Source organism: Molossus molossus, unplaced genomic scaffold (genome assembly GCF_014108415.1).
Source record: "Molossus molossus isolate mMolMol1 unplaced genomic scaffold, mMolMol1.p scaffold_m16_p_8, whole genome shotgun sequence".
Lineage (NCBI taxonomy): Eukaryota > Metazoa > Chordata > Mammalia > Chiroptera > Molossidae > Molossus > Molossus molossus.
Genome location: NW_023425402.1, coordinates 2,367,750 through 2,392,293, shown reverse-complemented (window position 1 = coordinate 2,392,293; position 24,544 = coordinate 2,367,750). Strand labels below are relative to the sequence as shown.

Genomic DNA, 24,544 nt, shown 5'->3' with positions numbered 1-24,544 from the left:
CTCACTCACACTCTCACACACTCACCCTCACTCTGGTTCTGCTTGCCACCATCTTCTGATGCCCAGTAATGTAGTTTGATATCTGGTATTGTGATCCCTTCAACTTGGTCTTTTTTCTCAAGGTTGTTGAGGCTATTCAATGTCTTTTTTGGTTCCATATAAATTATTGGAGTATGTGTTCTAGATATGTGATATATGCTACTGGTGTTTTAATAGGGATTTCATTGAATGTATAGATTGCTTTGGGTAGTATGGACATTTTAATGATGTTACTTCTTCCAATATATGAATATTGTATATGCTTCCACTTTGTATGTTCCTCTATTTTTTCCCCAATGTTCTATAGTTTTCTAAGTATGGGTCTTTTACCTCCTGGATTCAGTTTATTTCCAGGTATCTTGTTTTTTGTTGTTGTTCCAATGGTAAATACGATTGTTTTCTTAGTTTTTCTTTCTGAGAGTTCATTTGGTTTTTTGGATGTTAATTTTGTATTTTACTGCTTTGCTGAATTCATTTATTAAATCTAGCAGTTTTGTGGTACAGTCTTTAGAGCTTCAATGTACAATATCATGTCATCTGCAAATAATGACAGTTTGGATGCCTTTTATTTTTTCTTCTTGTCTGATTGCTGTGGCTAGGACTTACAGTACTATGTTGAATAGGAGTGGTGAAAGCAGATGTCTCTTTCTTATTCTTGATAATAATGGAAATGATTTTAGTTTTTGCCCATTGAGTATGATGTTGGTGGTAGGTTTGTCATATATGGCCTTTCTTCTCTTGAGGTATGATCCCTCTAGTCATACCTCAGAGAATTTTGCTCAGAATTTTAAAATTAATTAATTAACAGATGTTTCTCCTTTTCTCCCCATTGATACCCTCCTTCCAACTCCCACCCCTTTGCTGAGAAATTTTTATCATAAATGGGTTCTCTATGTTCTCAAATAGTTTTTCTGTGTCTGTTGATATGATCATGTGATTTTTATCCTTTATTTTGTTTATGTGATGTATCATGTTTATTGATTTGTGAATATTGTACCAGCCTTGAATCCCCAGAGTAAATCCTACTTGGTCATGATGTATGATCTTTTTTATGCATTACTGGATCCAATTTGCTAATATTTTGTTGAGGATTTTAGCATCTCTGTTCATCAAAAATATAGGCCTGGAATTTTCTTTTTTTAAAAATGTCTTTATCTGGTTTTGAAATAGGAATAATTGGAATAATGCTTGAAAGTGTTCCCTCCTCTTGAATTTTTTTGGAATAGTTTGAGGAGGATAGGTGTTAATTCTTTGAAAGTTTGATATAACTCACCTGTGAAGCCACCCCCGACCATGAATTCTGTTTGCTGGAAGTTTTTTTATTATTGCTTCAATTTCATTAGTTGTTATTGGCCTGTTAAGGTTTTCTGATTCTTCTTGAATTTTGGAAGCTTGTATGTTTCTAGAAATTGATTCATTTTGTCAAGGTTGTCTATTTTGTTGACATATCATTGTTCATAGTACCTACCTACAATCCTTTATATATCTGTGATTTCAGTTTACTTCGCCTCTTTTATTTCTGATTTTATTTATTTGGGTCCTCTCTCTTTGTTTCTTGATATGTCTGGCTAAAGTTAATTCATCTTTTTATCTTTTTAAAAGCAAGCTCTTGGTTTCATTGAGCTTCTGTATTATGTTGTTTTTGTTTTGTTTTGTTTTGTTTGTTTGTTTTAGTCTTTGTCATTTCTTTTTGCTCTGATCTTTATTATTTTCTTCCTTCTACTTACTCTGGACTTTTCTTGTTTTTCTCTTCCTAATTTGTTTAGTTGTATAGTGACATATTTTATTTGAGCTTTTTCTAGTTTTTTTTTTTTTTCTTTCTTTCTTGTTTTATTTATTTATTTATTTTATCCTCACCCAAGGACATTTTCCCATTTTTTGTTCAGGTAGAGTGGGAGGGAGAGAGGAACAGAGAGAGAGAGAGAAACATCGATGTGAAAGGGACACATCGAGTGGCTGCCACCCGCACGACTGACCAGGGCCGGGGACAAACTGCAACCGAGGTATGCGCCCTTAGCGGGAACCGAACCCGGGTCTCTCAGGACCGCAGGCCGACGCTCTAACCGCTGAGCCAAACCGGCCAGGGCAAATATTTGTGTGTTTTTTTTTTGTGGTACGTGCCCCTAGCAGGAACCGAACCCGGGACTCTCTGGTCCGCAGGCTGATGCTCGACCGCTGAGCCATACTGGCCAGGGCAACAACTGAGCTTTTTGTGTTTTTTTTGTTTTTTTTTTTATCCTCACCCGAGGATATTTTTTCATTTTTTGTACAGATAGAGTGGGAGGGAGAGAGAGAGAGAGAGAGAGAGAGAGAGAGAGAGAGAGAAACATCGACGTGAAGGGACACATCGAGTGGCTGCCACCCGCACGACCAACCAGGGCCGGGGACAAACTGCAACCGAAGTACGTACCCTTAGCGGCAACCGAACCCGGGTCTCTCAGGACTGCAGGCAGACGCTCTAACCGCTGAGCCAAACCGGCCAGGACCTTTCTTGTTTTAAAGGTAGACCTGTAATGTTTGAACTTTCTTCTCAGGACTGCTTTCACTATGTTCTATAGATATTGGGTTGCTTTGTGCTCATTTTGTTTCCTGGAATGCTTTTTATCTTTTCTTGATCTCATTGGTAAACCATTCATTGTTTAATAACATGCTATTTAGCTTCCATGTGTTTGAATATGTTAGAGGTTTTTTTTTTTATTGTAGTTGAATTCTAGTTTCACACTATTGTGATCTGAGATTATGCTTAATATGATTTCAATCTTCTTGCATTTGTAGAGACTTATTAGGCCACTTAACATGTGGTCTATCTTTGAACATGTTTCTTGTGCACTTGAAAAGAATATATATTCTTCCACTTTGAATTGAAATGCTCTGTATTTAGCAATCAAATCCATCTCATCTAGTGTGTCATTTAAAGTTTCTGTTTCCTGTTGATTTTTGTCTGGAAGATATCCAGTAATATCAGTGGAGTGTTAAAATTCCCTACTATAACTGTATTGCTGTTGATATCTCCCTTAAATTCCACCAAGATTTTTTTTTTGGTATGTGCCCCTAGTGGGAACCGAACCCAGGACTCTCTGGTCTGCAGGCCAATGCTCCAACTTCTGAGCCAAACCAGCCAGGGCTCCACCAAGATTTTTAAAGATATTTAGGTGTTTCTAAGTTGGGTGCCTATATGTTTACAAGGGTTATATTTTCTTGTTGGATTTAACCCTCTAGAGTTATGTAGTTACCTTATTTGTCACTTTTTATGGTTTTGTTTTGTAGTCTATTTTATCAAATATGAGTATTGCTACCACAGCTTTTTGTTTGTTTCTTTTTGCATGCAATATTTTTTTCCATCCCTTCATTTTCAGTGTTTGTGAATTTTTTATCCAGAGATGTGTCTCTTGTAGACTGCATATATATGAATTATATTTTCTTATTCACTCAGCTAACCTATGTCTTTTGACTGGAGCATTTAGACCATTTACATTTGAGGTTATTACTGATAGGTACTTATTTATTGCCATTTTTCCCCTTATACTTATGTTCCTCTCTCTCTCAATTTCTTCTTAAAGCAGTTCCCTTTACATTTCTTGCAATGCTGGTTTGGTGGTAATGTATTCCATTAGCCTTTTTCTTTTCTTTTCTTCTTCTTTTTTTTTTTTTGGTCTGGGGAGCTCTTTTTTTTGCCTTCAATTTCAATTGGTAGCCTTGTTTGTTAGAGTAGTTTTGGATTCAGGTGTTTGCTTTTCATTGCTCTGAATACTTCATGCCATTCCCTTCTGGCCTGAAGTGTTTCTACTGAGAAATCAGCTGGCCATCTAATCGAAAATTCCTTGTAGGCAACATTCTTTCTCTCTTGCTGCCTGTATGATTCTTTCTTTGTCTTCAATATTTGTCATTTTAATTATGATGTGTCTTGGTGTGATTCTCTTTGTGTTTTCAACATAAGAAACATTCAAACCTGTGAAGAATTTTTGAGAGTTTATTTGAGCCAAAACTGATGACAATTGCAGGGAAGCAAAATCTCAATAGATTAAGATAATGCTCCAGATAATGGTAGTTTCCACCTCATTTTATACATTACAATCAAAAGAGAATATGCAAGAGAGTTACATGAAATCCATTGGTGATAGATTAGGGAGGTAGAAGAAAGAAAGTAAGGAAACCTCTGGGATTGGATAAAAAGTACATAGATATACACATCTTTTACATAGGTGGGTACAGGATAGTTAATAGTCAACAATGAACTCAGTAACAATGAGAAGATCTGTGGTTTCTGCAGAGTGGTGCCTGTGCTCTGAGGGGTCTGAATAAAAAAAATTACTTTGATATTCCAAAGATATATATTTTTTTTCTTTACTGATTTTAGAGAGAGAAGAATGGAGAGGGAGAGAGAGATAGAAACATCAATGAGAGAGAACATTGATTGGCTGCCTCCTGAATGCCCCCCACTGGGGACTGGGCCCACAACCTGGGCATGTGCCCTGACCAGGAATTGAACTAGCAACCTCTTGGTGCATGGGTTGATGCTCAACCACTGAGCCACACATGCTGGACCAAAGATATGTTATTGTAGATGCAAAACAATTATAAACAGTCTCAGTGAAGGTAAAGACTGACCTTTGTCAGGGAAGATGCTAGCCTAAAACATGACTACCTGCCATAAACTGCTTTTAGTTAAAAAGTTTTCATTTCAGACCATTCTTTGTGGTTACTTTAGGTCTTTGAGTTTTCAAGGCCACCAGGCAGGTTTTACCTGAGCTTGTCAGATTAGTTTGTGGCCTCTTTTTGTCCACACATTCCCCTTTTGGTCATAAATCAATTCAGAGGATGTAATGATGCCCAACATTTTGGTTGTAAAATGGCCTCTCATGGTGCTAAGAAGGCTCTTTCCTAGGAATTCTCAGTGTTAGCATTTGTCTTGCTGAACTGGGTGGACCACTGGTGATGGGGCAAGACTGTAACCTTAGATGGCATTTAAGGTTGAATTATTATTCAATTTAATAAGACAGGTGAATGGGAGACAGTCAGATCCTATATGTCCTTGTTAAAAAATATTCTGGATCATTTCTAATTTTTGAGCTACCATGCTCCAAGTCTTTTGCTGCTTATCTTAAGTTTTATTTTTCTGCATCTAGTGTAACATTTACATACAAGGAACAAAAGCAATAGCATTAAATCAGTAACACCAGTTAGGTTCTAGGGAGACAGATTGTTTCCACTAGGATGGAGGCGAGTGTCAGGGACAGGGGCAGATGTCCATTTGCAGTTAGGCACCTGATAAGGTAAGGTCCCTTCTAACACTGTTGGAGAGAGTTTTTTTTAATCCTTGCCCGAGGATATTTTTCCATTTATCATGTTGTCCTGAGTTAGTTAGAGTGGGAGGGAGGGAGAGAAAGGGACAGGAAGAGAGGGAGAGGGAGAGTGAGAAACATCAATGTGAGAGAGAGACATTGACTGGCTGCCTTCCGTATGACCTGACCTAGACCAGGGATGAACCACATCCGAGGTACATGCCCTTGACTGGAACCAAACTTGCAAATCCTTGGTCCATGGGCTGATGCTCTAACTGCTGAGCCAAACTGGTCAGGGTGGAGAGGGTTTTTGACTAATGTCTTTTCCAATGGACAAAATTCTCCTGTTGTAAGTTATGGTCTATGAAGTCTCTGTTTCCTCGGAGCGCACTGTGAATGAATATTACTAGTTTATCAGTCCCCGTAACCTTGTTAATGAGCCATTGATGATAATGCAGAATTGTCTCCTTTTAGTTTTTTTATATTTGGAAAACAAAAAGACAGTTTGGTGGTCTGGACTAATTCACATAGGTATAACTATTTTTATAATTATTGTCATAATTCTTATTTTTCCAGTCATCTTCAGAATAACAATTGCTTTAATCAAAAATCTTCTAACTCAATTTGAAACATTCAAATTAAAAAATAAAAAAGGGGGAGATGCCGTGTCCTCTTCCAACCATATTGTCTGACAAAGTCCGGATGTGGAGAAGAAAGCTTCAAGGATGCGTCTTCTAGGAAGAGGACATAGCACGGGGGTGGGATTAATTGGTGTTACGGGAATTATAATATTGGGAATTGTTATTCTACTATATGACTAACCTGGGAGTAACAAACAAGGTATCTGAAATCATGCCTCTTCAATTAAATTCTGAAGAAACTCCAGCTTCCCCTGAAACAGTCACCACTTCATGGCCAGACTGTCTTAATAATTTGCTAATTCAATTAGGTAAAAATTTCCCCCTGAAAGTCCCTAATAAACAATTCATGGATGAATTATGACAGGTAGAACTAAGGGAGGCACCTTATACTCCTGTGCCTCCTCCCCAGATAGAAAGAGTATTTCAAGAGAATAGAAGAAAATTGTATCGATCCCTACCCACTGCTCAAGAGTTTCCTTATATAGCTTATTGGATAAAAGGAAAACTATGGTACCACCTAGAGGGGCTAGAAGCATACAAAGGATTCCTGACCCTCCCTTGCCCTTTACAGGAGCATATAATGAAGATAGAATAAGAATAGTTAACAATGACGGACTCCATGTTCCTTATGCCAGCTTGCCTTCATGGAACGATTAGCACGCCAAGGTCCCCCTTGGTGTTTACGCACAAGGGAACAAAAGAAATCTCAATCATTGCAATTGAATAGGTTTTATAAGAAATGTTGTCCTGAGTTAGTTAGGGAGGTAAATCAAAAACTAGCTGATCTAAAAACCCAGAACTAGATTTTAAATAAAGGTCAAGTATTAATCTCAAAGGGCCTATAGAAAACTCTGTCTCACCTTACAGGTTACTCTACTCCCTTCTTTGTATCTATAAACACAAAAAGTTATAAATTAATTCTGATAAAATGAAACTAACATCCTGGTACTCTGGAATGTAACTCCCTGCTTCTTTAACCTCAAATGTTAAATTTATGCCAAAAAAGAAAGTATATAAGCACATATAAACTTGCAATAAATCAGAACAGTGTCACATTTCCTCTGAGTCGTGTAGTCATCTGTCTCCCAGCGCCGACGCCTGACCACCTTCGGGCCCCTCTGGACCCTGCTGCAGCTGGACTGCGGCACTAAGCCTACTGTTGGGTATTGATTATCCTCAAGACAATCAAACACCCAGCAGATGAAGGACAAAATACCAGACTAGTCCAACTGCAAAGTAGACAATGGGCCATGCAGAGTACATCAGCAGGAACTGCCAAAAGCTAGAAGCAGAGTATATAACCTACACCCCAACTGTTGCTTGATGCTGACTCCTTGTTTTGGGCTTAGCCCATCTGCATCCAGGCACATGTAATAAAGTCATTTTGCTCTACATTGGCCTTGGGTTGCGGATGTGCTCTCCCACTGGTCCAGACATTTTAGAAATAAATTACAGCCCAGCCAGTGTGGCTCAGTGGTTGAGTGTTGACCTATGCACCAAGAGGCTGCTGGTTTGATCCCCAGTCAGGGCACATGCCCAGGTTGTGGGCCCAATCCCAAGTGGGGGGGCATGCAGGAGGTGGCCAATTGATGTTCTCTCTCATTGATGTTTCTATCTCTCTCTTCCTCTCTCTTTCTCTAATATCAATAAAGAAAAAATTAAATAAATAAAAAATAATAAATGAATTACAATAAAACAGTTAAAAACATTCAAACACATGGAGGCTAAATAGAATGTTACTAAACAATGAATGGGTTACCAATGAGATCAAGGAAGAAATATAAAAATTCCTGGAAACTAATAAAAATGAACACACAACAACACAAAATCTATGTGACACAGTGAAAGCAATGCTGAGAGGGAAGTTCATAGCACTGCAAGCTGACCTCAAAAAATAAGGAAAAAAGCCTTGGATGGTTTGCTCAGTGGTTAGAGCATCAGCCTGCAGACCAAAGAGTCGCAGGTTTGATTCCCATCAAGGTCACACATTTTGGTTGTGGTTCGTCCCTGGCCCTGGTCGGGTCATGCGGGAGGCAACCAGTCGATGTGTCTCTATCACATCAATGTTTCTCTTTGTCTCTCTTTCTCTCCCTCCCTCCCACTCTATCTAATGATAAATAGAAAAATATCCTTGGGTGAGAAATTTAAAAACTAAAAATAATTATAATAAAAAAAAATTTTCTAATAAAGTGTCTAACCTTATAACTTAAAGAGTTAGAAAGAGCTGGCTGGTGTGGCTCAGTGGATTGTGCATTTCCCCATAGACTAAGAGGTCCTGGCTTGATTCCTGGTCAGGGCACATGCCGGGGTCGCAGGCTTGATCCCCACTAGAGGGTGTGTGGGAGGCAGCCAATCGATGTTTCTATCTCTCTCTCCCTTCCTCTCCCTCTAAAATAAATAAATAAATAAATAAACCCATATTTTAAAAAAAGAATTAGAAAGAGAACAACAACAACAACAGAAACCCAAGAGTAAGTAGAGGAAAAAAATAATAAAGATCAGAGTGGAAATAAATAACATAGAGACTTAAAAAACAATACAAAGTATCAATGAAGTCAAGAGATGGTTCTTTGAAAAGATATAAAAGATTGATCAACCTTTTAGCCAGACTCACCAAGAAACAAAGAGAGAGGACCCAAATAATTAAATTCAGAAACAAAAGAGGTAAAGTAACAACTGACACCACAGAAATACAAAGGATTGTAAGTAAATACTATGAACAATTATTTGCTAACAAATTGAACAACCTAGGCAAAATGGACAAATTCCTAGAATCATACAGTCTTCCAAAACTCAAGAACAATTTAGAAAACCTGAACAAACCAATAAAAACTAAAAAAATTGAAGCAGTAATTGATAAACTTTCAGCAAACAAAAGCCCGGGTCTAGATGGCTTCACTGGGAGATTTTCCTAACATTCAAAGAAGAATTAATACCTTTTTTTCTCAATTTATTTCAAAAAATTCAAGAGGAAGGAAGAATTCCAAGTTCTTTTTTTATGAGGACAGCATTACTCTAATTCCAAAGTCAGATAAAGACAATACAAAGAAAGAAAACTACAGGTCAATATCCCTGATGAACACAGATACCAAAATCCTCAACAAAATACTAGCAAATCAGATTCAGCAATATATTTTTTAAGTTATTTACCATGACCAAATGGAATTTATTCCAAGGATGCAAGGCTGATACTATATTCACAAATCAATAAATGTGATAAATCACATAAACAAAATAAAAAATAAATATCATATGATTATATCAATGATGCTGAAAAAGTATTTGACAAAATCGAGCACCCTTTTTTGATAAAAACACTTAGCAAAGTGGAAATAGAGGGATCATACATCAACGTTATAAATGCCATATATGACAAACCTACAGTCAATATCATCCTCAATGGGCAAAAAATAAAAGCATTTCTCTTAAGAACAGGAACAAGACAGGGATGCCCCCATGTTCAACATAGTACTGGAAGTTTTAGCCACAGCAATTAGACAATAAGAAAAAATAAAAGGCATCCAAATTGGAAAGGAGAAAGTGAAACTGTCATTATTCACAGATGACATGATATTGTACATAGAAAACCTTAAAGATTTTACCAAAAAATTGCTAGATTTAATTAATGAATTTGGCAAAGTAGCAGGATACAAAAATTATCATCCAGAAATTAATGGTATTTCTATGCACCAATGATGAACTCTCAGAAAGAGAAACTAGAAAAACAATCTCATTTACCATTGCAACAACAACAAAAAGTTAAAATACTTGGGAATAAACATAACCAAGGACATAAAAGATCTGTTCTCAAAAAACTACAGGACATTGAAAAAAGAAATAGAGGAAGATATGAAAAAGTGAAAGCATATTGGTGCAAGGCTGTTCACAGATTGGAAGAATCAACATCATTAAAATGTCCCACACTATCCAAAGCAATCTATAGATTCAATGCAATCCTTATTAACATATCAATAGCATATTCCACAGATCTAGAACAAATACTCCAAAATTTTACATGGAACCAAAAAAGACTCTGAATAGCCACATCAATCTAAAATAAAAAGAACAAGCCCTGGACAGAGAGACCCAGGTTCGATTCCAGATAAGGGCACGTACCTCAGTTGCAGTTTGTCCCCGGCCCTGGATGGGTTGTGCAGGAGGCAGCCACTCAATGTTCCCTTTCATGTTGATGTTTCTCTCTTTCTCTCTCTCTCCCACTCTATCTGAACAAAAAATGGAAAAAATGTCCTTGGGTAAGGAGAAAAATAAAAACTATTAAAAAAAAGAAGAAGAACAAAGTTGAAGGGATCACAATACTAGATATCAGGTTATACTACAAAGCCATCATAATCAAAACATCCTGGTACTGGCACAAGAACAGGCATATAGATCAATGGAACAAAACAGAGAACCCAGAAATCGACCCAAGACATTATGCTCAATTAATATTGGACAAAGGAGGCAAGAGCATACAACGAAGCAAAGACAGTTTCTTAAATACATAGTGTTGGGAAAATTGGACAGGTACATGAAAAAAAAAAATGCAACTAGACCACCAACTTACATTATACACAAGAATAAACTCAAAATGGATAAAAGACATAAATGTAATTTGTGACACCATAAAAATTTGAGAAGAGAGAAACTTCTGGTCAAGATGGCGGCGTAGGTAAATGCGGTATCCGTCCTCCCACAACCACATCAAAGTTACAACTAAACTACAGAACAACCATCATTCTAAACCGCCTGAAATCAAGCTGAATGGAAGTCCTACAACTACGGAATTAAAGCAGCAGCCACATGGAGACTGGTAGGAGGGCGGAGGGGACGGGCTGGACCCACACCCACGTGTGGCGGATAAAAATCAGGAGGCTCCCGCTGCTGGGAAGGTCCTCCCTGAGGACTGAGGGGTCCCTGTCTCACAGAAGGAGCCAGCTCAGGGTTCCAGTGCCAGGAAGAAAATCCTCATAATTTCTGGCTGGAAAAACCAGCACGAACTGAAGCTCAGGGAGGCTGAGGCGGCTGGAGCCCCAGGCAGCTCCTCTTAAAGGGCCCGCGCACGGACTTATCGGACTCTCTCCCTCTAAGCTTGGAGGGGAGGCAGCTCGAGGGGCGCCAGAGACACACAGGGAAGAACTGAGGGGTTTGGCACTGGAGCGAGGGCTGGAGAGGGGGCTTTCTCCGGGACAGACGTGCTGTCAGAGGCTTTTGTTCCTTTGGTGAGCCCTTCCCGGGGGCGGCAGACAGCCGCCATATCAGGGACTCCAGCAACCTGGCTCACACTGTTTGCCCCGCCTGGTGACTCCCTGAGGCCCCGCCCCACCCAACTTTCAGGCCCATCCAAGTTGTTTCCAGTTGCTTAACCATAGGATTGGCCTATCTTGGATCCTGCTTCAGGTTTTCCTAAATTCTTTCAAACAAGCAGCATCTGGCTCAGCTAGCCCTATACCTCTCGTTAAGTAATACATAGAACAAACACAGGGAGGCAGCCAAAATGAGGAGACAAAGAAACAGGTCCCAAATGAAAGAACAGAACAAAACCCCAGGAAAAGAACTAAATGAAATGGAGATAAGCAACCTAACAGATGCTGAGTTCAAAATACTGCTTATAAGGATGCTCAATGAATTTAGTGAGAACCTCAGCGAACTTAGTGAGGGCCTCAAGAGCATAAAAAAGGACCAGTCAGAAATGAAGGATGCACAGTCAGAAATGAAGGAAGCACTAACTGAAATAAAGAATAATTTACACAGATTCAATAGTAGAGTAGGTAAAGTCAAGAAGCAAACCATCGATTTGGAATATAAGGAAGCAAAAAACACTCAATCAGAACAGCAAGAAGAAAAAAAAATCCAAAAAAAATGAGGATAGTGTAAGGAGCCTCTGGGACAACTTCAAGTGTGCCAACATTCACATCTTGGGGGTGCCAGAAGGAGAAGAGAGAGAACAAGAAATCAAAAACTTATTTGAAACAATAATGGCATAAAACTTCCCTAACTTGGTGAAGGAAACAGACATACAAGTCCAGGAAGCACAGATTGTCCCAAACAAGATGAACCCCAAGAGGCCCACACCAAGACACATCATCATCAAAATGCAAGAGGTTAAAGGCAAAAAGAGAATCTTAAAATCAGCAAGAGAAAAGCAGTTAGTTACCTACAAGGGATTTCCCATAAGACTGTCAACTGATTTCTCAAAAGAAACTTTGCAGGCCAGAAGGGAGTCGCAAGAAATATTCAGAGTGATGAAAAGCAGGAACCTATAGCCAAGATTACTCCATCCTGCAAAGCTGTCATTTAGAATCAATGGTCATATAAAGGGTTTCCCAGACAAGAAAAAGCTAAAGGAGTTCATCACCACCAAACCAGTATTATATGAAATGTCTTTTTGAAGAAGAAGAAGATAAAAAAAATATGAAGAATAAAATGACAATTAATACATATCTATCAACAATTGAATCTACAAACAAAATGAGCAAGCAGAATAGAAACAGACTCATAGATACAGAGAACTTTTTGTGGTTTGCCAGATGAGAAGGGGTTTGGGTGAAAAACACGAAGGGATTAAGAAGTACAAATTGGTTGTTAGACTGATGAACCTCAAAGGTACGGGGGGAGGTGGGGCGGGAAGAGAGAAACCAAAGAACTTCTATGTATATATGCATAAACAACTGACAGAGAGAATAGTGTGGGGAAGGCAGGAGGGGCATAGGAAGAGGGGGTCAAAGGAGGGAAAAAGGAGAGACATCTGTAATACTTTCAACAATAAAGATAAGTTTAAAAAGAAAAAGAAAGAAAGAGAAAAGAGCCCAGCTGGTATGGCTCAGTGGATTGAGTGTTGTCCCATGGAAAATTCCCGGTCAGGGCATCTACCCAACCAAGATGGAGGCTTGATCCCCAGTAGGGGGCATGCAGGAGGCAGCCAATCAATGTTCCTCTCTCACATCAATGTTTCTCTCTCTCTCCCTTCTGCTCTCTCTGAAAAATCAATTAAAAAACACACATTAAAAGAAAAGAAAGAGAACAGGAATAATGATTTTTAAAAATAGTTTTCTTTATTGATTTGAGAGAGAGAGAGGAAGGAAGAAAGAAAGGGATTGGGCCCACAACCTGGGCATGTGCCCTGACCGGGAATATAACCTACGACGTCTTGGTACATTGGTCGATGTTCAACCACTGAGCCACACCAACCAGGCAACAGGAATAATAATTTAAAAATTAGAAGAAAGCCCTCAGTGGTTAGAGCGTTGACCCATGGACCAATAACTCGTGGGTTCAATTCTGATCAAGGGCACATACCTTGGTTGTGGTTTGTCCCAAGCCCTGGTCGAGGTTGTGCGGGAGGCTACCAGTCACTGTGTCCCTCTCACATCAATGTTTCTTTCTCTCCCTTTCCTCCCTCCCTCCCACTCTATCTGAAGATAAATAGAAAAATATCCTCCAGTGAGGATTTTTTTTTATTTTTATTTTTATTTTTTTTATTTTTTTTTATCCTCACCCGAGGACATTTTTCCATTTTTTGTTCAGGTAGAGTGGGAGGGAGAGAGAGGAACAGAGAGAGAGAGAGAGAAACATCGATGTGAAAGGGACACATCGAGTGGCCGCCACCCGCACGACCTACCAGGGCCAGGGACAAACTGCAACCGAGGTATGTGCCCTTTGCGGGAACCGAACCCGGGTCTCTCAGGACCGCAGGCCAACGCTCTAACCGCTGAGCCAAACCGGCCAGGGCAGGATTTTTTTTTAATAAGAAAAAAAAATATGAAAGAAAAGACGGGAGAGAAAAAATAAGAATAAAGGATAGGAAAAGGAAAGTGGTATAAAAGAAAAAAGGAAAAAAGAAGAGAAAGAAGAAAGAAAAAATTAAGAAAGGAAAAAAGAGAAAGAAGGTGAAAGAAAAGGAATGAGAAAAATAATAACAAAGCAATAAAAAAAGAAAAAATATAGAAAGTAATGCAAAAACAAATACAACAAAGTGGAACTCATCTTGGCAGAGGTTAGTGCCCTCTGGGAGCTCCCTTTGGCCCCTGCTCTCCTGTTGACTGAGGCCGACTGTCCTGTGTGCTGTTTCTGGCCGCTGCAGGTACTTTGGTGCTAGCCACTGTCGGAAGCTGTCTGCATTGGGCTCTTGGCAGCCTGTTCACGCTTCAAGCCATTTGCAGTTTGTGGCTGCTTCCGCTGGCTTGACGGCACCTGGGAGGGGCAAGGTGCACTCCAGGGCCAGCTTGTCTGCAAACGTCCCAGGACACCTCGCCACGCCTCCGCCCACAGCCGCCTGCTGGCCAGCGGCCAGACTTAGTCACTGGAAAGGCTGCTTCTGAAAGGGCTTTGGTGGAATCGGGAGGATGAGACGTCTGGGTTTCCTGTGAGGGGGAGGTGCCTTTCAGACTCCAGGGAAGATGGGTGTGGCCCCCATCCCAGAGCCCCAGGTCTAAATCTGTCCGGAGCTCTTTTCCTGACTTGGCAGGGCAGAGCCTCTAGTATACAGTCTCTGTGGGGTCTGCGGTAAGCTGGGGGTTTCTATCAGCTCTCCTGTGAGGGGGAAGTGCCAGTCAGGTTTCTGGGACATTGTGGGGAATGACCCCACCATAAAGCCAGTCACTACTGTCCCCTGAGACCGCCCGATCCTGTAGGCGTGGCCTCTGCTGCCGCCTCCTCAGCAGGGTCTGAAATGCAAGTGGGGCCAGCAAGATTTCTCCCCAAAAGTGAAATTTGAAGCATTAAAAAAAAATCAGATAAAAGAAGTATTTAATTTACAAAATTCTGTAACAATATTCAATTTTTGTGTTCATATTTATGTAAATTAAAAAATTTTAAATATTTTTTATTGATTTTATTTTTGAGAGAGAGAAACATTGATGTGAGAGAGAAACATTGATGGGTTGCTTCCTGCATGCCCCCTACTGGGGATCAAGCCCTCAACCCAGACTGGGCAGGAATCAAATTGGGACCTCTCAGTTCATGGGACAATGCTCAGTCCACTGAGCCACACAGGCCAGGCTATTTATGTAAATTTGTTATACTCCTCCCTTTAAGAGTTTGAGTCATTTTCTCCCCTTGAGTGTGGGCTGGATTTGATGACTCACTGCTGATAGAGTAAGGCTGATGTAATGGTGTGACTTTCAGTCCAGGACCTAAGATTCATTGCAGCTTCTATCTTTGTTACTCTTTCTGATCACTTGGTCTAGGGGAAGAAGCTACCTAGTCATTCACTGCTTTATGTCAAAGTCCACATGGCTATGAACTGAGGGCTCCTGGGACCATCCAGGAAGGAAATCAGGCCTCTTCCAACAGCCATATGGGCAAGCCACTTTTCCTGAGAGTCCTCCAGCCCAGTCAGCCTTCAGACCATGCAGCCCTGGCTGACAACTTGACTGCAGACTTGAGAGATGCCCTGAGCCAGAAGCATTCAGGTAAACCTCTCCTGGAGATAACAAACGTTTGTTGTTGTGAGCTGCTAAGTTTTGGGTAATTTGTTATGCTGCAGTACATTACTAATACAGTATCCAGAGAATGAATGATTGCACTTTAACTTTCACTGCTTTAAATTAATTATAAGATATTAAACATGTCATTTGATTTTAAGATTTAAGAATCTCCAGGGTTAATAGGCAGGATGCATTTTATTATCATTCACAACAATCTATTTCTTTGAACTTTAATTTTTAACCATGACCCCAAAGAAACACTGAAGGAAGAACAGGTGGTGCTAGGCTGATTCTATTATGGCTCTCAATAACCACCCTGGTTATTCACTTTCCCTGGTTATTCAATCAAACACTAATGTAGGGGCTGCTGGGAAGAGATTTTGCAGATATAACTAAGGCCTCAAATCAGTTGACCTTAAGACTACCTTGGGTGGGACTGTTCTAATCAGGTGAGTACCGATTGGGGTTTCTCCAAGTGACAGAAGAATTCAGTGTGAGGGATTTTCTCCACTGGGGGCTTTGAAAACAGAGCACCACATGGTAAAGACTGCTGGTGGGCACTAGGGATTGGGAGCAACCCTCCCCTAGCTCTTCCTTGCTGACTCTTGTCAAGGAAACAGGGAACTCATACCTACTACTGGAAAAAAACTGGATTCTACTAACAATTTCTGCATAAGCTTAGAGAAGGACCCTGAACTCAGGATGAGGACACAGCTTTGTGATGCCCTGATCAGAGAATCCACCCGCACCATGCCTGGATTTCTTACTAAGGAACTATGAGCAGATAAACAGAGCTGTTTTCAGCCACTGAGATGTGATCATTTTTATATAGTAATAGAAAACTAATGCACAGGCTCAACTGTGCAACAAACAAACACACAACATTTTCCCACTGGAATAAATTTATAAACTGACATGTACAGTAGTTACATGTAAAAAAAATATTTCTTAACTTTTTTGTTTTTATTTAATGCCTTTTATGTAATGTAATTAAATTTTAATGCAGTCATCTTTCATTCATTCAACACTAATTAATTTAATCCATAGAACGTACCAGGAAACAACTTTATATGCTGGAGATACAATTTTGACCTACACAGACCAAAGCCCCTATAGTCATGTGTCTTACATTCTATAGGCTTTATATAAGTGACATGGGAGACATTAGAGTTTTATACATGAAGAAATGACACAACCTGAGTCACGTTAGCAAGATCACTGGCCCCTGTGGGGAGAATAGTCCCTGGGTGGCAGGGAGGTGGTGGTGCTAGTGCCACTTCAGGGGTGAGAGGCTGATGGAGCAAAGGGGAGAAGAGGCCTGAGGGCTGAGGGAGATGGAAGAGGGCTGGAGAAGCAGGAAGTGAGGAAAAACAGCAGAGAGAGAGAGAGAGAGATTCTAAAAGTGGAACTCTCAGATTTAAATACATTGTTTTATCGATCTATAGTAAATATATCTACAGAATCTAGCAGGGTGTTCTTTGCATTCTTTGGTACTGTGAACCCTGAGAAAGAAGACACCTACTAAGAAGGGCTCCTGGAGACTAACTGGGCTCAAATGAAAAACAACAACAATGCCCTGGATGGTTTGGCTCAGTGGTTAGAGTGTTGTCCCGAGGACCAATGAGTTGTGGGTTCGATTCCGGTCAAGAGCAGGTACCTTGGTTCTTCCCTGGCCTTGGTCAGGGTCTTGTGGGAGGCAACGAGTCCATGTGTCCTCTCACATCATGTTTCTTTCCAGAAAAATACCCTCTGGTGAGGATTAAAAACAACAACAATAAAATCTGAGCCTAGTGGTCATTTCAACACAGGGTGTAGAAACTGCACTTCAGGGAGAGGCCTGCACTGCGCTGCCCGCCTGCGCTGTCACTGCCCGCTGCCCGCCTGCGCTGTCGCTTTCTTTCTTTTTTAAATAGGCTCCTGATTTATTTTTTAATTGAATTTATTGGGGTTACACTGGTTCACAAAATTATAGAAGATTCAGGTGCACAATTCTATCACACATCATCTGCATATACTGTATTTTATGTTCACCACCCCGTCAAGTCTCTATCAGTCACCATTTATCCCCCCATTCCCTCCTCCTCCTCCTAGGCCCCTCCACCAGCAACCACCACACTTGTGTGTCCATGAGTTCTTCCCCCCCTTTTTTACTTTTTTGCTCAGTCCCTATCCCCACCCTCCAAACCCCCTCCCCAGAGCGGTCAGCATGCTCTGTCTGTTGTGAGTCTGTCTCTATTTTACTTGTTAGTTCATTTTACACTGTGTTTCTGTCACCTGAGCCAGCGTTTATGGAGGAATTCCTGGAATCTTATTTCAACCAAGGGATTAACACTTTTCTCATTCGGTGGGGGCTATACAACTCTGACCAACTAGAGTGGCTCTATTCTGACCAATCAACGTGGGAGGATTTGGAGTCCTTATTTGCATGAGGACAGACCAATCAGGGGCCGGGGTAGGGACTGCTCTGCTCTGCTCCAGCTGTCAGAGCTCATTTTCTCCGTCCCCTGAAGGCTGAGGGCTGAGTTTCACCAGAGCACAGCCAAACCAAGCTGATGGCCACCAGGCAGGCCAGAGCAGAATGATCACAATTTGCTGGTCTGAAAGTGTCCTTCTTCACTGTACCCCAAATTGGGGGTTCCTATTGGTGTTGAACTGACGCCAACAACCAGGGGAAGAGAATGAAAAGGGCTTCAGCCCAGCCTAGGGTTTCCTCGGACTGACAATGGGGCGTGACTCCGGGAGACAGAGTGACAAACGGCTCTCAGAGCAGGAAGAGGGGTCAGGGCAAACTCCCAGGTCCCCAGGCCTGGCTCTCAGGGTCTCAACCCCAGGAACAGTTTGGGGCGCGGGGAGGAGGAAGAAGTCAGTGTTGACGAAGTTTCCGTTGCACTGGGGTTTCATTTCCTCTCGCAACCTGTGTTCTGTCATCCTTCCTGGATACTCCTGACGTGTCACCAGTTCTCACTCCCATTGGGTGCCCGGTTTCTAAAGAAGCCAATCAGTGTCACCGCCCTTCGGGTTCTGTTTCGGTTCCGTCCGCGGAATTACCAGGACGAGCTCACCCAGCCTCAACCGTACGCCCGGAGAATGCACCCATGAGCTCCCCAGCCATTCTTTGGCTGCTCTTGGGGGTCTTGACCCGGACCTGGGCTGGTGAGTGCGGGGTCGGGAGGGAACGGCCTCTGCGGGGGGCTGGATCCCTCTACTCCCGCCCCGGCCAGGCCCTGTCTTGACTCCTTTCCTTCGCTCGCCCCATTTTTGTCTCCCTGCCCCCTACCCTCTCCTGCCCCTTGGACCGTGTTGCCGGGACCCGCGCCGGGGGGAGGGTCGCCAGGTCTCAGCTCCTCCCGTCCCCTCCCCCAGGCCACCACTCCCTGAGATACTTCTACACCGCCGTGTCCCGGCCCGGCGGCCTGGAGCCCCGCTTCGTCGCGGTGGGCTACGTGGACGACACGCAGTTCGTGCGGTTCGACAGCGGCGCCACACATCCAAGGATGGTCCCACGGGCGTGGTGGATGCAGCAGCCGTGGGTGGAGCAGGAAGATCCACAGTATTGGGAGGTAGAGACCGGGAACGTTAAGGAAACCGCACGGAGTTTCCGAATGAACCTGAAAAAGCTGCTCAGCTACTACAACCAGAGCGAGGCAGGTGAGCCACGGGCCTGGCCCCGGTCACGACCCCGTTCCCACGGATCTCCCGGGGTCGCCTCGAGTGTCCCAGTCCGAGCTTCGCCCCGAGGCGCCTGGGAGGAGCCTGCGGGGAATTTGACCCGGTTTCATTTTCGATGTAGTTTTAATCCCCGCGGTCGGGCTTACTTTCGGTGGGGCTGGGTAAGCGGTGCAGACCCAATTGCTAAATCGGTGGGGCTGGCCAGGGTCTCACACCTTCCAGTGGATGTATGGCTGCCAAATGGGGTCAGATGGGCGCTTCCTCCGCGGTTATGACCAGTTTGCTTACGATGGCTCGGATTACATCGTCCTGAACGAGGACCTGCGCTCCTGGTCGGCGGCCAACAGAGAGGCTGCTCAGATCTCCCTGCGCAAATATCAGGCTGTGGATGAGGCGGAGGTCCAGAGGAACTACCTGGAGAGGGAGTGCATGGAGTGGCTGAGCAAATACCTGGAAAAAGGGAAGGACACCTTGCAGCGCACAGGTACCAGGGGCGGAGGGCCTCTTACATCTCCCCTCAGGCTGCAGGCCTGCAGAGAGGAGGAAATGGTCAGCCCTAGAGGAAGGCCGCCTTCCACGGGGAGACTGAAGATCCGGTAGCAGAGAGTGGCTCCCACCCTTCTCTCTGGAACAATTAGGGTGCAGTCTCTTGGGGGAGGAAGGACAGACCAACCTTGAAATAACTAACCAGTGGTTCCCATTGATCCTGGAAGTGGCTCTGGGACCCATGGGGACTTTCTCTCAAGCCTTGTTTGCTGTCCCTCACCCAGTGTGTTTGAGGTCTGACTCCCAGCTGTTCTGAGTCATTTGACCTCCACCCAGGTCAGGACCAGAAATCCCTTTTCTCCCCTCAGAGACCTGCTTGCTGCCCTCGTCTGTGTCATTCTGACTCTAGAACTGTCTAAAGACTACAAGATTATCCCCAGGTGCCTCTGTCCAGGCTGACGTCTGGGTTTTGTGCTTCCTTCCCCCACCCCAGGTGTCCTGTCCATTCTCAGGATGGTCACATGGGTGCTGCTAGAGTGGCCCATGATGGATGAAAGTTCCTGAATTTTCTCACCCTTCTCAGATCCCCCAAAGACACACATTACCCACCACCCCATCTCTGACCGTGAGGTCACCCTGAGGTGCTGGGCCCTGGGCTTCTACCCTGCGGAGATCACCCTGACCTGGCATCGTGACGGGGAGGACCAGACCCAGGACACGGAGCTTGTGGAGACCAGGCCTGCGGGGGACGGGACCTTCCAGAAGTGGGCGGCCCTGGTGGTGCCCCCTGGAGAGGAGCAGAGATACACCTGCCATGTGCAGCACGAGGGGCTGCCCGAGCCCCTGACCCTGAGATGGGGTGAGGAGAGGACGTGGGCACAGAGCCTCTTCTAGGGGAAGCAGGGGCCTCTGGAAGACTTCAGCAGGTTGAGGCTGAGGCCTGGGGGTCAGGGCGCTCACCTTCCTTCCCTCCCTTCCCAGAGCCACCTCCTCAAGCTGCCATCCTCATTGTGGCCATCTTTGCTGTCCTGGTCCTCCTTGTGGTCATTGGAACTGTGAGGTGGAGGAGGATTCACTCAGGTAGGGAAGGGGTGGGTTTGAGTTTCTTGTCCCACTGGGGGGCTCCAAGCCCAGGAAGAAGTATGTCCCACTTCATTACGGAAAAGTACCATCCCCATGCGTGTGCTTGCCCAGTGTGGGGCCCTATTTGCTAACACTTATCTTTAGTAAATACATGTGAAAATAAGGGACAGATTTATCACCTTGGTCATTCTGGTGATGGAGACCTAATTCGCACAGTCACATGTCAGAGTGGAGGGTCTTGCTGAGGACAGACCTCCAGGAAGGCTGTTGGTCTAGTCCCCACACATGTACTTTCCTCAGATGTCCTGATCCTGCCCTGGGTCTGAAGTCACAGTTCTGGAAACTTCTCTGGGGTCCAAGACTAGGGCTTCCTGTAGGACCTCGTGGCCCTGCCTTTTCCCTGGTCTCTCACAGGATGTTTTCTTCCCGCAGGTGGAAAAGGAGGGAGCTACACTCAGGCTGCCAGTGAGTATGGAGGGGTGACCCCTGAGACCCTGTGAGTGGATATAGGAGCCCATGGGGGACCTCACCCCCCATAGTTCCTCCTTCGGTCTCCTGTCCTGGGGGCTCTGACCATGTCTTGTTCTGCTCCTGCCGTGACAGCTCCCAGGGCTCTGATGTGTCTGCTATAGGCTTCTAAAGGTGAGACCCTGACGTGGGGAGGGGTTGGGGCAAAGGGGACGGGACTGAGTAATAGGGATTCTCTAGGACATTTTGAGCAGAGGACTTTTGTTTCTATAAAACAGCATGACCATTTTTGTTCTTGTTATAAGTCCTAGTCTCTGGGTGCCCCCATCTGTCAGCTGCAGGGAGTGATTTGCCTGTCGTTGTCCCCACAGGCCCAGGAATCCCTGCACAGACTGTGGTATCAAAAATGAATTTGCGCCCTGGCCGGTTTGGCTCAGCGGTTAGAGCGTCGGCCTGCGGTCCGGAGAGACCCGGGTTCGGTTCCCGCTAAGGGCACGTACTTCGGTTGCAGTTTGTCCCCAGCCCTGGTTGGTCGTGCGGGTGGCAGCCGCTCGATGTGTCCCTTCACATCGATGTTTCTCTCTCTCTCTCCCTTCCTCTCTCTCCTTCCCACTCTATCTGTACAAGAAATGGAAAAATATCCTCGGGTGAGGATTAAAAAAAAAAAAAAAAAAAAAAAATGAATTTGCTCGCTAAGATCTGGAAACAGCCCAAGTGCCCATCAGTAGACAAATGGATCAAAAAGCTGTGGTACATATACACAATGGAGTACTACGCAGCGGTAAGAAAGAAAGATCTCTTGTCCTTTGAGACTACATGGAGGGACCTGGAAAGTATCATCCTGAGTGAAACAAGCCAAACAGAGAAGGACAAATTCACTTACTGTGTGGGCAAAAATGATCTGTTTTTGCTCAAAACCAGAGAAGAAGATAAAAATATGAAAAGCAGTAAGAGAAAAAGAGGACACCTTCTAGGAATATATAGTAAGGATGAGAGCAGTTTTTACATTGGAAACAATGCAAATGAAATGACTGATGAGCAATGTCTTTAATGCACTGACAGCAAAATGCAGTCAAACTAGAATTCTATTTCCCAAAAATATTTTTCTAAAATTAAGACATTTCTAACACTCAAAGGATGAAAGAATGAATAACGGGAAGACTGGCATTAGAAATAAAGAAATGTTTAAGTCCTTCATGTGAAAAGGAAATTCTACTGGATAAAAATATGTAATAAAGAGTACCAGAAATGGTAAATGTCCGAGAGCCTGGGAACTGGCACCAGGCAAACTGCTCAGCCGTTACCTCGCTTACCCAACCTAGACTCCCACCCTGTTTCAGGAACTGTTTGCCCCAAACTCATAGATCAACTCCTGTCCCATTCTCCTGTCCTAGTCCAGGAACTGTTTGCTCCGGGACAATAGACTCACATTCCAGGGGCCCCCATGCGTAGCCCCTCAGGACCTAACCCTGACAACAAGTTCCCTCTGCCACAGGCGCAGATATAAAAATCACAAACCCCAGCATCGGGCGCGGCTTCTCGGACTCAACCCCCCGAGTCTGTGAACCCGCCCGAAGTGTACCCAATAAAGCCTGATTTCTGCTTATTCGGCTGTTTGGCTCTGGTTTCTTCCCACCTCCCACCGGCGGCGCCTGGCTACCTTACATCTGGTGCCGAAACCTGGGAGAGGGGTTTTGCGACCCGCCTCAGTCCCTGCAGGCTGAGGCGAGAGTCCCCCCTCTCTCTCTCCCTGCCTCGTGCCGCCCTCCACAGCTTTGAATTCGGAGCTCCCTGCAGATACGGCTTGCAACCGTAAGTAATTCGATCCCTTTCCCTTCCTGCCGACCCCTGTGTCCCCGCCGGGGTCTCTCGTCCTAGACTTGGCCAAGCCGAGAGCCCTCCCCTCACGACTCCTGGAGTCTATATAGGGGGACTGATTGAAAGGGACACCTTTCAGTCACCCCTCTATCTCTATCCGGAGACGGGTATCTGGAAGGGACGCCTCCCTCATACCCTTTCTCCTCCGACACTTAGGGGTCCGGAAGGCCACTAAATTATGGGAAACTCCGAATCCAAAATAGACCCTAAGACTCCTTTGGGATGTCTTCTTATAAATTTCTCCAAATTGGGATACTTTCAGACCCTCCACAAGAAGAAACTCATCTTCTTGTCTCAGGTCGCTTGGCCTCAATACACCGTAGACAACCAGTCTCACTGGCCACCTACGGGTACTTTTGACTTTAATGTCCTCCGGGACCTGGCCAATTTTTGCCGGCGGACCAGAAAGGACCCTGAGATCCCATACATTCAGGCTTTTGGGGACCTCCGCTCCCGCCCTGACCTTTGCTCACACTGCTCTACTCTCCAGATTCTCCTAGCCCAGACTTCCCCTCCTCCAAAGGCACCTCCTATAGACCCCCCTCCTTACTCTCTGCCTGATGACCTCCCTGATCACCTATCACCTCCCCCAACCCTCCTCAGAAAAGTCCCCCCTGGTCCTGACCCGGCTCTGGCTGCCCCACCTCCCGCTGACCCCCTCGACTCTCCCATAGCAGCACATACCCGATCTCACACTCCCCAACCCCCGCCTGCTGTCCTGGCCCCTCTCCACGAGGTGGCTGGGGCAGAAGGACTGGTGCGGGTGCATGTCCCCTTCTCCCTCCAGGACCTCTCTCAGATCGAAAAGAGGTTAAGATCCTTCTCAGCTGACCCCTCAACCTACATCAGAGAGTTCCGATACCTGTCCCAGACTTATGACCTGACCTGGCATGACATCACAGTAATCTGCACCTCCACTCTCACCCCTGAGGAACATGAGCGTATCCTCGCTGCCGCCAGGCAGCAGGCAGATAGAGACCACCTAGTAGACAATACAGTCCCCCTCGGCAATGAAGCAGTTCCCCAGGACGATCCTGCATGGAACTATCAGGCCGGCCCTGGATCTAAGATTCCGCGCCGGAACCTCATGCTCCGGTACCTCCTTCGGGGTATGGACGCAGTCTCCAATAAGGTAGTTAACTATGACAAACTGAGAGAAATTACCCAGCTCCCCGAAGAGAACCCGGCCCTTTTTCTCAACCGCCTGCAGGAGGCCCTGGTTCGCTACACCCGCCTAGACCCGGGGTCCCACAACGGGGCCACAATCCTAGCATCTCACTTTATCTCTCAGTCCGCCCCAGATATCAGGAAAAAAACTAAAAAAGGCTGAAGAGGGCCCTGAGACTCCCATCCGAGACCTGGTAAAAATGGCTTTTAAAGTTTTTAACGCCCGGGAGGAGACGGCTGAAGCGGCCCGGCAGGCGCGGCTGCAGCAGAAGGTCAGCCTCCAGACCCAAGCCTTGGTGGCGGCCCTCCGGCCGGCAGGGGCACCGGCAAAAAGGCTGACCTCCAAAGGAGGACAGCGCACGCCCCCGGGCGCCTGTTTCAAATGCGGGAAGGAAGGCCACTGGGC

At 44.5% G+C, this 24,544-nt stretch overlaps 1 protein-coding gene across 1 annotated transcript; it reads left to right on the top strand.

Annotated features, from left to right (window-relative positions):
* The first annotated feature begins 17,879 nt into the window (after positions 1 to 17,879).
* LOC118621233 (saoe class I histocompatibility antigen, A alpha chain-like) lies at positions 17,880 to 21,605 on the top strand. The gene is made up of 8 exons (XM_036248584.1): positions 17,880 to 18,540; positions 18,751 to 19,035; positions 19,262 to 19,540; positions 20,126 to 20,401; positions 20,524 to 20,622; positions 21,058 to 21,090; positions 21,229 to 21,267; positions 21,465 to 21,605. The coding sequence occupies exons 1-7, from the start codon at positions 18,483 to 18,485 to the stop codon at positions 21,255 to 21,257; spliced, it is 1,059 nt and encodes a 352-aa protein (XP_036104477.1). The 5' UTR covers positions 17,880 to 18,482; the 3' UTR covers positions 21,258 to 21,267; positions 21,465 to 21,605.
* Positions 21,606 to 24,544: the final 2,939 nt, after the last annotated feature.

Excerpts from the sequence above, each read along its gene's own strand:
- LOC118621233 (XM_036248584.1), top strand. The coding sequence starts at position 18,483 with ATGAGCTCCCCAGCCATTCTTTGGCTGCTCTTGGGGGTCTTGACCCGG. Across the intron at positions 19,541-20,125 it reads GGACACCTTGCAGCGCACAG|ATCCCCCAAAGACACACATT; the intron begins GTACCAGGGGCG and ends CACCCTTCTCAG. Across the intron at positions 21,091-21,228 it reads GAGCTACACTCAGGCTGCCA|CTCCCAGGGCTCTGATGTGT; the intron begins GTGAGTATGGAG and ends CTGCCGTGACAG.